Raw genomic sequence first — 13,858 nt, forward strand, 5'->3', positions numbered from 1 at the left:
ATACTCATACTGTATATTTAATTTCCTTAATTCCATTAATAAGGTTATCCTTTTGTTGTTGTTTAAGTACTGTTCATCTGATTCGTAGACAGACAGACAGACATATAGATAGATATATAGCGAGATAGTGTTTAGTCTATAGATCGATCTCTCCTCTCTGGCCTTCTACCTCTCCATCTTGCATGGTCGTACACACACATAAACACACACACGCACGCACACAAACGCGCACTGCCTTGGCACGCTCGGCTTGACACGCAGACGCGCAGACAGACATTAGCAAAACAATGCGGGACATCTCTCGGTGACTGAACAGGATTTTTTTTTGGTTACAGCGATAAGAAGTCGGGCGCCTTCAGTCTGAGCCGTGACCGTGAACGCTGCTATATCATCCTCCTCCACCTTTTGGACGGAGCTGTTCCGGAGGCTTCACTGGGAGAGGGAGGAACAGCACGGTGCGCAGCAGCAGTCAACAAGTGGCTCTGCATCGGGGCAGTGTGGGGGGGAGGAGTGAGGAAGCTTCAAGTCACTGAATGGAAAGTTCGCTCTGACACAAACTTTTTTTGTTTTTCTTTGACCCGTGGTGTAATAACTTTTATTTTTGAGTCACTGGGAGGTGAAGGCTTCTCTGAGGGTTTGGGAGTTTGTTGTCGCCATGTGCGCGCCGCTGCTGCTCCAGATGTGGATGGTTTTACTGTTAGGGGCTTTGACCGGGGTCGCCAGGACTCAGGTCTCCACGGTCAAAGTGATCAGAGGCAACGTGAGGAGAGACGGTGAGTGGTCTTCATCACATTTTCATTAATGTGCACAATGTCTGTAAAACTTAGATTAGTTATGTCACTGACTATATTGTGGGAGTGTGATTGTGATTATCTTTTACCTAAAGTCGTGTGATAACTGTAAGTTGCTTAAGTTTTGTTTTCCCGATACATACGTCATTGGATACGTTTTTGTCATCCTTTTATTTTCTCTTTGCTCTAAAACTGATTTTACAGGATCAATTCTGCATCTGTGTTATATGTGAACCTGATACGTTTCTTGCATAACTCCTGGTGTTGTGGTAGCTGCTGGTGTTGCCTCAAATAGAAACCCATTGTCTGTGAGTGTTGCATGCCTGGTGGTCGTGTTGACCTGTTGTCACACTGGTAAAAGTGCAGAAACAGAGCAAAGGAGACGTGTCAAGTGATGTGAGGTGGGCCCAGAGGAAGCTGTGTTGAATGAGGGGCTGGTGCACTTTTTTTTTCTTCCAGATGATGAGAAATGAAAAGGGAACGTTCATGTCTCAGTTGTAGTCGGTTCAATAAGAGTGGGGGGGGGGGGGCTCACCGGTGCAAGCTGCAGCCGTCAGGTCGCCTATCTGACTTCCTGCAGGTGCGGCGTGCTTACTGTTCACTTGGCCCTGAGGCTGCAGCCGCAGTGCTAATGTACCTTTGATTATACTCACATGCACGCGCCCGAACACACACACACACACACACACACACACACGCACGCACGCACGCACACACACACACACACACACACACACACACACACACACACACACACACACACACACACACACACACACACACAGCTGCAGGGTTGCTTTTGGCAGGGAAATATGAAAATACCACTGTAGTAGGTTCTAAACTGGAAGACTGCCCCCGGGGTCTGTTTCACTTCACACACGATAACACGGAGGCTGAGAACGGACGCGGACGTTTCATTGGCCTTTTGTCGCCTGCTCGAATACCTTTATTTTATCACTGAATCGGTTTTCATCTTGACGAATCACGTTAGAAATCACCTGGAACAAAGCTGCCATGCATGTACTGAGTACAGCGTCCATAACAAACCTGGAGAATGACGTGTGTTTTAGAAATATATTGTCCTATGTTCCTCTCTTAACCATCCGGCGCTATGGCTTAGTTGGTAAAGCGCCTGTCTAGTAAACAGGAGATCCTGGGTTCAATTCCCAGTGGTGCCTAATTTTTTTTTTCCCCTGAAAAAAAGTAAAAAGGCACTGATTCAAAGTGGTAACAAATATAATGTGAATAATATGTGCCAAGGCGAAAATAATCTTTTAAATATGATAGAAATGTTTGAAAAGTGGTTGTGTTCATTCCGTCCATTACTTTGATTTGGTGAACTGCAGCCATCAGAACAAAGCACTGCTGGGACTTGTCCAATCGTACGTGAATATGAATGACCGATACAATGACAGATACAACTATTGTGATATTAGATATAATATTGAATACTCCCTCCTCCATTTTTCAAAAAAATCCATCCACAAGAAAACGTCTTTTTACCAAACATCTCTTTCCAGAAAAAAACCACAAGAACGACTGCGTCAACAATATGTCAAATACCATAAATGAGCACTGTGGTTTAAGTATTATTGGGCGAGGCAGACGCCTGTGAATACCATTAAGTAGGTGCAGTGATGCTGAATTTAGCAGCAAACTTGTATTTAGATCTAGCAGTGCTGACCAAACAAAGCAAACCGGTATGCAGCCGCCATTGTTGTTGTTTCTTTTGCAATTGTAAAAATCTCCTTTTAGTGACTTTGAATACAGTTAGCAGTTAGCAGTTGGAAAAAAACTGAGAAAATGTTTTTTTTGCTAAATATCTGCATTGGTGTCAACAGGGTGTTAAAGCTTGACTGATTTCTTTTGTAGATTTGTCTGGAAACATTTTCAACATTTACAATGCAATGTCATATCTTGTCATTCATTTAAATTAATCTGAAGCCAATTCTGAAAAAAAGTTCTTCCTACTGTTGCACATTCATCTGAGCAGTCCACACTTGCCCTATGTCAAAATGATAATTTGGGAACTCCCTGTTATGATTTTGGTATTTTTTTGTTCTCCACATTTTTTCCTTAAGAGACAGGCCTGAAAAACATGCTTCATCTTAGTAGTAACTTGAAGCTGCGGGTTTGACAGATGATGACGGTGGATTTGTTAAAAATCGTTGAATTTCACAATCAGCAGTGTTTAATAAAACCATCACAAGAGTTCCAAGATGTGAGATATATGAGATATATTTTTTCAATATATTCACTCAGCGTGGCGTGAGGTAGTCACTTGCTCTCAGCTGTCACAGTTATCAAAGACACCTGATAATTATATTCTGATGATAACAAATCAAACTGATTGGATCAAGGTATATTCTCTTGATCTTATGATAAGGTATAGTTGCACAGTGATCTATTATCCACTGTGATAACTGCTATTGAGACTGATTGTTGGATGGTGAACAGCTTTTGAAACAGCTCTTTAATCCACTGCATAGTCTTACAGTAACATGCTGTGCCAGAGAAGTTATCTTTAGGTGTTTGTGTGTGTGTGTGTGTGTGTGTGTGTGTGTGTGTGTGTGTGTGTGTGTGTGTGTGTGTGTGTGTGTGTGTGTTTGTGTGTGTGTGTGTGTGTATGTGTGTGTGTGTGTGTTTGTGTGTTTGTGCATTTGTGTGTCCCTTTGTTTATGTATTTTCAGTACGCTTATGAGAGCTTAGTTCCAGTCTTTGATTGACTGCTGCTGATTAAATGGGTTTCTAACCAGGGGTGAACCTCATGCTGATAAAGTCTGCGGCTTTCATTCGTCCATTCACCATTTTGAACAGAGCTTGTGTATTTCAGTGTGTGTGTGTGTGTGTGTGTGTGTTAATGTTCTGACAGAGTATCTTCGCTCACTTTGAGGAATTCCCCCCAAGGTTTTTTTTCCCCTGTGTTTGTTTGCCATTTTGCTCGTTCTTTTTCGCCTGCCATTGAAGTGTGTCTTTGGGGTGAGGTGGTGAGGCGTATGTGGGTGAGTGGGTGAGTGGGGGTGTTGGGGGAGGTGGGGGTTGACACAGCGGAGACGGAGTGTATTCGTAGAAAAGGAAACACAAAAGTACACATGTAAACACGCTGAGCAAAGTAAACACTACTTGGCCTTTCAGCTCTGTACTACTTATCACTCTCTGCTTGAGAGACCAGATGACCCAGATATGATAAAAACATACTACACATACGTGTGCAAGAGACATGTGCACATACATATTCAGGCAGACAGAAACACATAGTAGTGAAACAGGGCAACCTCAGTTACACTCCTCTGTGGACAGGGACAGCTGCGGACACGCCACAGATGCAAAGTCGTTGCTATTATATTTCCTTCTACCCTGCTTGGATGAGCCTAGTTGCATCGTGACCACACAAACTGGCATAGAAAACTCGACGCTGACCCTTGAAGTTGGATGGGACGCACATGTTCCACACAGAACCACACGTAACAGCCTCTGCTGACATTAACATCATGCAAAACCTGAAGCACCCTAACATACGGGCGGGAAAAAACCCTAGTACTATCTCAAAATTGTTGTTAACAAACACAGGCAGAAACAACAACTGTTTTGTAAAAACGGTATAATTTAATTTTCCAGGATTTAGCGAGCGAGTAACAGAAAGGTGGGATTTATTATTTGCATATTCTTAAGTGTAGCCCTCTTTTCAAGGATTAACAACTGAAGCTTTAATCCTTGAAAGGTATTCTGAGAAATATTATTGTCAGATTGTAAGAAAATAATTCCAATTATTATAATTAGGTATTTAATATCTAAACCTGACAGGGCTTTACTTGTTTATCAACAAATCTCTTTCGGCCTGCCTACTATAAGGAATGCTTATTGTACTCAACCAGCTATAATGCAATAATATGATTTCAAAATCTAAAACAGAAAATCCTGAGAAACTCTATTTGAAATGGTAAAATGAAATGGTATTCGTATTTGAATTTATAGTTTATAACACATGTAGGCAATTGCAAAAGCACATTGATGCGTCCAGGCACAGCGGCTCAAAACCACTGTTGCCAAAACACATAGACATATACACAGAGTGATGTCCAGAGACGGGGGTGCACAAAATCTGTGTAGCCGAGGAAATGTGACAAATATTCTGGAGATATAAATGCACCATTATTTTTAGATATGCAACAATATTACTTGCACAGCACACACTTTATTCTCAAGTAAAAATACACACAGACACACTGGCACCACACACAGTTTGAGCTAAAAATTGAGATGTTGCTTGCAAAGAATGTCTACACGCACTCCGTGCCATAGTTAACCTTTTAAACAAACAGACTACCAGGGCCCTCACACAGAAAATGTTTGTGGAATGCAAGTGTTATTTATTCAAATTGCAACTCTGCAAAAAGAGAAAATATGACTTCTATTCCTGGCAGTGACCGAACCACAGTATGTCTCATAAAGGCTTCTGGCAGATCTTTCTCATTCCTCCTCTTCTTTCTTCCAATAGTTCTTCTCTTATCTGCTGCCTTCCTCTCTCCGTGCCATCTTATCGGTCTGGGCCTCGCCACATATCACTCCATCTCTCCAGATCCTCCTCTTTCAATCTCTCCCTTTCTCATTTCATTCTTTATCTTCCCATCCCCCCCATCTGTTTCAGCTCTTTTTAATCAAAACCCATTTCACTCTGTTGGCTCTGTGAGCAAATGCAACGTGGCGAACAGTGTCACAGACGCACAGAACAAAGAAACCTGCGCAAGGAAAATACTGTACATTCAGTCAACCTTTGCACAGGTACTGAGAAACAACCAGAAATAACCAGGTTTCAAAGTAAAACACACACACACACATGTACAGCTGTTTAACAAATGAGTGGCTGACCTTACAAAAGCGTGTGTGCTCTCATACTCTGGAGGCAGGCGTCGGCGATATCAGTGTGAGTGTGATGTCATGGGTTGCTTGGCTGTGTCTGAGAACTCAAGGTGGCCTTGTCTCTGATAACGTGCGCTCACACAATATGAAGCCAGTCACTAAATCAAATTCCTCTCATGCTTCAGCATCTTAAAATGAAGTATGTAGCCAGCCTCCTGTTTTTTAAAGTAGAGAGGAGTATTTGACCAAACAATCCCAGCTCAGAAGTCAATTTCATAGCTATTCTGGAGCTTTTAATATTGTCACATGATCCTGCAATAAAAGCTGTGTCTTCCTTCAGTGGCTGCATTTGAAGACAGACTGTGTCACAGCAGCTCAACTAGGCAGTCCCCTTTCGAAGGCTCCTTCTAATACAGCGGTTATATGGTCTTGTAAATGTTTGAGATTACATTTTTCTGATCCTTTTAAGGACTTTGTCTGGTCTGTGATTGAAGGTTGATATCAAAGATCATTCTTGACCTCGAAAAGAGCCGTTGACAAAACGATCCCACCTTAAAATCCATTGAGTTGTTGTAGAACTTGAAATCATATCATGCAATTTTCCTGAACATAACGTTATCTAAATATAAACTTCTTCTTTTAATGTAGTGAATTCTTTCTCGGTGAGGTGAAGGAAAACACAGATGTGTTTTGGCATGAGCGGACGGCCATGAACCTGTCAGCTCCACCTCGCCATGTCACGTCAAAGCCGGGTCATTTATGACAGGATGCAAGCAATAGCAGGGAGGAGTGTCGGCGAGGTTACTGGAATTCATGAGTCACACTCAGGACACCCGACATGAAACTACTCCCCTGCTGCCCTCCCAGGCCCACACAGACACACACGCACACACACACACACACACACACACACACACACACACACACACACACACACACACACACACACACACGCACACACACACACACACACACAATTACAGGATCTCCCTTTCTAGGGAATCCCCCAATACACATTTTGTCATCTCGAAAGGTACCCCACCCCTAAATACTTGGCAGACAGCCTCCCTCCCCTACACAAAGTCAAATTAAAGGGTGGTGACCCCTTGGACAGTCTGACGACATAGGTGTGTGTGTGTGTGTGTGTGTGTGTGTGTGTGTGTGTGTGTGTGTGTGTGTTTGTGTGTGTGTGTGTGTGTGTGTGTGTGTGTGTGTGTGTGTGTGTGTGTGTGTGTGTGTGTGTGTGTGAGTGAGATGAAGCCTTGGAAAGTGAGCTGAGCTGGGCGTAGGTCTGTGTCTGTTGGTGCTCACATTTTAGGAGAGGGCAGCAGGAGAGCAGTGACAGTCTGGAGGGGAGCTTAGGAAAGAGTTGGAGGGCACAGAGAAGGAGGAGAGAGGAAAAGGTGTGTAGAGGCAGATATGCCAAGTAAAAAGACCAGCCCCTCCACTTTCCTGCCCCATCAGCTTGGAAAGAGAGATAGCGAAACCAACGGCAAGCCAAATGGATACGGCGTAAAGGAGGAGATGGAAGACAGCAGGACTGTTAGAGGAGTGGAGGGGGATAATGATGAGGTAGAGCAGGACTGAGTGGAGTGCCAGACATCAGCAGAATATCTGATCTGATCAAATAAAAAGAAAGAGATTTAAAATAAAGCATGACCCAGTCACTGCACAGCATCTGGGCCACAGATGAAGCCTGAAGACAAACTTTGTTTTCGGCATTATTAATGGCAGGTTACGTTTATGCAATATTCAAGATGATACACAACTTCGTTTTAGAGGGGTTTCTTTATCATTTAATGAGTGATGGCTAAATCCGTGTAAATGATCAATTTTGTAATTCCAGAAATCTCTGTCTGTATGCATGAGGAACGCATATCTCGAGATCTGGTCATCTTATCAGCTTCACACTTATCATGTGTATTGTTATGGGCTCAAAGTAGTGCAGTGTGGAATTTAGTGAGATTTAGACAAAATGTTGAGTCGTGACCTTAACACAGTTTTTTAAACATTATACAGCCTTGCTTTTACTGACATCCCTTTCTTTACTGATTAATGTGAACATGTGAGTGGTGCAGAACAATTCATCTCACTGATGTGCTCTGTCTTCCTTGTACTATAACAACTAGATTTACAAGCCCTTTTACAAGCATTTCTGAAATTGATCGGGGTTGGGACACCGTGGAGGAGAAGTAGAGAGCAACCTGAACGACAGAGAGAGAGGAAGAGGGCGACAGATGTTCGGTCCTGTGGTGAAGTCATTCCTGTGGCTGAGCGATCTGACTGGCACAGTAGATGCAGATAACAGAGGAGCAGGAGGGTGAGATGGAGAGGTAGGAGCGGTAGGAGGATGCATGGAGAAAGTGATGAGGCAAGTGGATGAAATGAGGATCAAAATGAGAGTAAAAGTTGGAGAATAGAGGAAAGTTGTATTTGAAAGGGAAATGAGGTTGAGCGGGTTAAAGCAAAGAAGCACTGAAAAGAGAACTGTTGTCTGTCGATACATGAGCCTCAGAAAAACAGCTGACGAGCAGGTGAAAGAAAGTGTGAGAAAAGGAGTGAGCAGAGGGATAAAATGAGACAAGCTGAAGTAGAGAGTGACGGATGTGAAAAGAAATAGAGCAGACGTGAGAAAACAGTGATAGAGAATGGGGAGGGAGGGTGCTGAACAAGCAATGAAACTGAAAAAAGAACATTTCGGTATAAGAAGAGCATCAAAGGCGAGAGGAGTTTGGGGAGCAGCACCCCCTTAAAAGTGAGAGAGAAGAATAAGGGCCGAGGGAATGTGTTTCTCCCACAGCATTCACTCCGTCTCACTTCTTCACATCCGTCGGCCAGTGTGACTCGACAGTAAATGCATGCTCTGTTTGTGTGATGGTGTTTGGTGTTGATTTAGGAACTCTGAGTAACGTGTGCACGTGCAAAACTAAGTGCAAGTGTATCCTCTGGCCTCCATCAGTGTTGTGTGTTAACAAATGGAAACTAATAGAGCGCTTGTTCCAAACTCAGCACCTGGGAGTTCACCGAAACTGTTTAAACTGTAAAAACAGATGTAAACACAGCGGATAAATTGACTTTTCTAAATCAACTCTCCTGAACTTTGCCACTCAGCTGTTCTCAGCTGTAAATGAGGCTCTCAGATCAAATATGTCTTATCCAACCGTCAAGTTTACACAGGCACAGGTGAATACAGACATTGTTTCTGACTCAAAGCAAAAGCACCAATCACAGCTCCCTTAAAGTTAATCCAATCATCTTGATCACCCACTGGTGGCTGACTAAAGTATAGGTCATAGATCCAGCCTTTTCGATGTTAGTAGATGGGACATTGAAACAAGATGGTTTCTATCATTTGGGATAGTTATTATCACACCCCTTCATTTTTGCAAAACAGGAGGGAGGTGAGACACATCGTGCAGATTTAAATACACTTCATGATTTACACAAATAAATAACTCTGGTGTATAACAACAAGATGTTGCATTCAAACTCTCTTTCAAAGGGGATTGTTAAAACCATCTTAGTTTGTGCAGCTTGTTGGCAGTTGTAATGGAACATTATTACATATTATGACACAACAAGCAATTATCAATTCTGGATGTTTAATTCAAACCGTCTGCGGACGGTTTACAAAGGTCAAGTCACGACAACAGACTTGACCTCAATGGCACAGAGCTCAAACATCACGGTGACAGATATGAGGGCAATGGCAATGAGCTCTCAAAAGTACACTCCATTTATACAATCAGATCCCTCCTCTCCACAGTAAAATACATTTGTCCAATCAGCTTCTCTCCATGTCGTTTACAGGAAGACCAGACATTGGTCTCTGGCGGTCTCTTTGAAGTTTGAACAAGATGCTAAACGCATCTTGTTCCAGACCCTGTGAGTTTCTCAGAGATCTCCTGTCTCTGCAGGTCACACCTATTAGCCTTTGAAGCTCCCTGCTGCAGAAGACTTAATTGGCCCCTGTTGAGAAACCTTTTGTTCACACTAGACTGAGAAGGCCACGTCTATAGGCCTTCAAGAGTATTATGCATAGTGTTAACTTGACCTAAACTCTGACTATGAGTCTTAAACACAGAAATACATCTTTCAGTAAACTTCTTTCTATATAAATGTAATCTGTTACATTTGAACATGTCTAAATACAAAATTCCCATCACAATTCCTCCCTTTTTATCAATCTGGGATCAACATCTTTATAACATCTCATCATTTAGATTGGGAATTTTCCAGGATATGTGAATTAAAGAAGTAACACTAGTCTTAGTGCAAAAACAATACAACAGAGTTACACAATTGAAAATGATCAGTTTCTACAAACTTCAATAACATATTTTACAATTATTAAAATGATGTGCATCATATTATCAAAATGTTCACTGTGTTGGTGCCACACTTCGTCCTGATCGTGTGTCGAACACCTCCTTGTTGAAGAACATCTTGTTTCAGAGACATCTTGTATGCTCTGACTTTGATGATCAGAAATTTGATGTTGTTCCTGCCAAGCATTCGTGAGCAGGGAAACCATCTCTTTTCCCTTGAATGCTTCTCAGTCGTATAATCATGTGTTGCTGATCTCCTGTTGGTGCGGTTGTGTTCAGCGTGTAGCTCTTCAAATGTGTTGACTCTCCTTGCAACACCTAAAAATTTCAGACTGAAGCTCACACACTGGCACAAAGCACTTCCCGTCCTGTAGATCCACCCCTGGCTCTGGAAATCCTCCTGCGTTGGCCCTCATCTCCAGGTTGACCTCTGCGACCTTCCTGTCATCTGTGTTGAGAGGCATTTGGCTTGCACTCGTTCCATCGACGTCCTTAAGCACAATCCAGTCTCCTGGTTTCAGGTCACGCAGTCCTCTCTCCATGGATTTAGATAGAATCTCCTCGTCTGCCTGTGGATTTTAAAGAGTACAGGAAACAGTTTAAAACAATATCTACCAGTTTGTTTTTCAATGTGTTTTTCAATGTGTTTGTTATGTTTGTTTTTTACTTCCTTCTCTCTCCACTGTCCCATCCCTGGCGGGATGTGGCATGATGTTGCCTTGTGTTGATACTCATACTCACCAGTATCCATAAAGCTATACTTATGAATATGTTACCCTTGTCAGCGGACATCCTTTTGAAATCTTCCATCATGGAATGAGTTCTCCGAACAGTATCTGTTTCACCGCTGGAGAATCCTGTTTAGATGTTTGGGAAACACTTCTGCTTGCATAGAAATCATGTCATAAAACAAAACAGTATTTATTTATTTCCCTAACCTACTTTATTTAACTTAATCTTTATTAAACCTCTCTATAAATGATTAAACCGTTTGTTTTGAGGTGGATGTCAATCTTGTAGAATCTGGATGTCCTTATTTTATTTGTAACTCAAATTACATAACTCTGTTAAAAAAGTTTTATTGAATATTATTTAGAGTGTTTCTTGTGTACACCCGATAACCCAATTCATCTATATCCAGCATATGTTACTCCTCTCTCTTGACACACTGACTCCAGTCATGTGTCAATCCAACCTAATGAGAAAACGTACACAGGTTGAACAAAATCATCCATATCCCACATCAAAAGTCCATCGACCACCAAACAAAACACAGTCTATCAAGACTACTTAATTCCTAAACTAATAAACCCAAATCTGCATTCTAAAAAAATTTAGTTCGATGTAGTCTTGCTAACCGCTCCTGTAACCCACATTAAATGTCAGTGTTAAGAATCATTCAAATGCCTTCCATGTCCTCTACAGACTGCATACTGTTTGCAACCAGTAACACAGTCAAGGCAAGACAATGGTGTGAAGTCAATCTCATGAATTTCTTCTTCAGCCCAAATCACATGCAGAACCCCAATGTGATTTAGCATGAAAGAAAATCGTTTGCGATTAACTTTAAACCTTCCTTTTAAAATCTTTTAATTTGATTAAATGTATTTTCTTTTCTTATAGCCAATGTATCTATCAAAAACTACTGAGACAACACCGTATTTACTATTGTAAATGCAACCAAACTTATTTTATCCTTAATTTACTTACTATATAACCTTTTAAACTAAATTTGTCTTACCAAGTGTTTAGATAAATCTAAGTAAATACCATTTGTGCTCTAATTTGATCTCTCCCCTTGCTCTTTGCAAGAGGATGTTAATTTAGAGGTGAGAAATTTGTCTCGGATCATCCATTGATACGCTTGTGTCAGATCCCCCTTTCTCGTTTAAATAAATGCAGATGTTATTCAACTCTGTCTTCCACTACTGCCCTGCTGTTTTAAAATTTAGCATACTATTCTATCTTCCCCCTAAATTTTACCCAGCAGTAAAGTGACAACAGAGATAAATGTTTGTCTTGCATTTAGCCTCTAACCACATTATTAAACCCCAATGATAAAAATGGATCTATCTACAACTTTGCATATGTTTTTCTATCATTATGAGCTATATAACATTCATTCTAAGAGTAATATCACACTATTCACACATATTTACTGGTGCTTTTAGTTCCTGAACCTAAAAATAGATTTAATTTGTGTGTTTTTAGCAATTAGTTTTATTGATTTCTAATTTAACTATAATAATGTTAACCATATGCTTTATGTGTAACATTAATTCACATGGTGTCTGCAGCTGTGTTCTTACTTATATGAAGTTTTGTTGAACTTCTCTCTCTCCATCATGGTCTGCTCTTATGTTGACTTCTCTGTCTCCATGATCTCCCTCTCAGTGGAAATGTATCCAGATCAGAACCTATTTGGAGAGACTGATACCTGGAGATTATTTCGGTTACTTCCTTCTGTATACTGTCTCTTATGTTGACTTCAGTCAACCAACACTCAAATGCTCTCCAGTCTGGCACAAATAGCTCCACATCTCTCCCTCTTGTTGCTTCTTTGCTTCGTTCTTGTTCAATGAGCAATTTGATCTTAAGTTGCTTCAACTGATTTAAAGTTATGTTCCCTGTGTTTGGAAAATCATAGTTTTTTACCCACAAGCCAAACTGTGTAACACTATAATGACCATACTTCAGAACCATATCTTGAACTGTAGGAGAAGAAATCTGTGGTAAATTCATCTCTGTAATGGTTGTTTATCAATTTAAACTCTGATTTATTCAGTAGAATACGAATCTTTTGAGAATTTAAGTTCTACTGATATGGAAAAGACCCTAATGTTTCAGAATTAATTTCTAAAGCCAATTATTTTCCTATTTCTTAAATAACGTCTATTTTCAAATTCGTTTTAAGATTGATCTGAATCTTTTTCTTTTTCTTTTGATATAAGCCTTTAAAACTTACACATATATCCCAAATATGATTGAAAATATACTCACCTTATTCCAGTGTTGAGAATTCCAAGAAATCCTCTCTCACTCACTCCTCACTTTTTCTTTTTCAGCTGTAATTCTCAGATTAGTCTCATCAAATCATGCATGTTACTTGTATCAAATCATCAACATTTGTGTAACGTTGATAGTAACCTTTCACCTTCAAAACACTTTTTAAGAGACAATGAGAAAAACCCCTTCAGTTATAATATTGCCACTGTAATCACCTCTTGTAATTACTAAGTTTTAATTTTAATTCCTCTAATACAATTCTAAAACTCTGCATGAATCAAATCGCCTTAGAGAAAACTTCATTTCACATTTCTCTTAAACAAGACACATGCAGGTATAAAATGTATGGGAATTTATCAGATTTTCAAACAGATTAGCTATGCTGAGACGATACAGACCTGGCCTAGGTCTCTCTGTCACAGCTTTTCCTCCATTTCAAAATAATAATACTATTATATATTTATATTCTACTCTTCTGCTTGTTTACAATAACTATGAGCATGCCGCAGCGCCCAATATTAAAGTAATTTAGCATTAAACTCTTTCGCTAAACCCTGTTTAACATTTTGATCTTTTTTTTGAAAAGAATCTTAACCTATTAAGCTTATTGTGAATCCTACACCGGTCTCTAAGACCTCCTTAATGCATACGCGTCCGTAACTCACTTCCCTGAATGAGTGAATTTCTTTGGACCTTTTTCCTTAAAAGATCTAAAAACAAGAATTATACTTTACCAGAATGAAACTGCTTGCCTGTCCCAGTCGGTTCTTTAGCCCACCTCAGTGAGCACTCCGGATTCTCAGAACATCAGGCCCACTGAAATAATAAAGGTTTAGTTCCAAACGTACTGCCCCGGCGCAATTACCTACCCTC

At 40.7% G+C, this 13,858-nt stretch overlaps 1 protein-coding gene and 1 non-coding gene across 2 annotated transcripts in view; both read left to right on the plus strand.

Moving 5' to 3' along the window:
* The first annotated feature begins 594 nt into the window (after positions 1–594).
* pdgfd (platelet derived growth factor d) overlaps positions 595–13,858 on the plus strand; it is a 51,336-nt gene continuing 38,072 nt past the window's right edge. Inside the window, exon 1 of the mRNA XM_061073772.1 lies at positions 595–773. Coding sequence (XP_060929755.1) covers positions 656–773 — 118 coding nt within the window. The 5' untranslated portion in view covers positions 595–655. The remainder of the gene's footprint in view (positions 774–13,858) is intronic.
* On the plus strand, positions 1,897–1,969 carry trnat-agu (transfer RNA threonine (anticodon AGU)). Its single transcript has one exon. It is a non-coding gene; the product is annotated as a tRNA-Thr (tRNA).

This window comes from Limanda limanda, chromosome 6 (assembly GCF_963576545.1).
Source record: "Limanda limanda chromosome 6, fLimLim1.1, whole genome shotgun sequence".
In the NCBI taxonomy this organism is placed as follows: Eukaryota; Metazoa; Chordata; class Actinopteri; order Pleuronectiformes; family Pleuronectidae; genus Limanda; species Limanda limanda.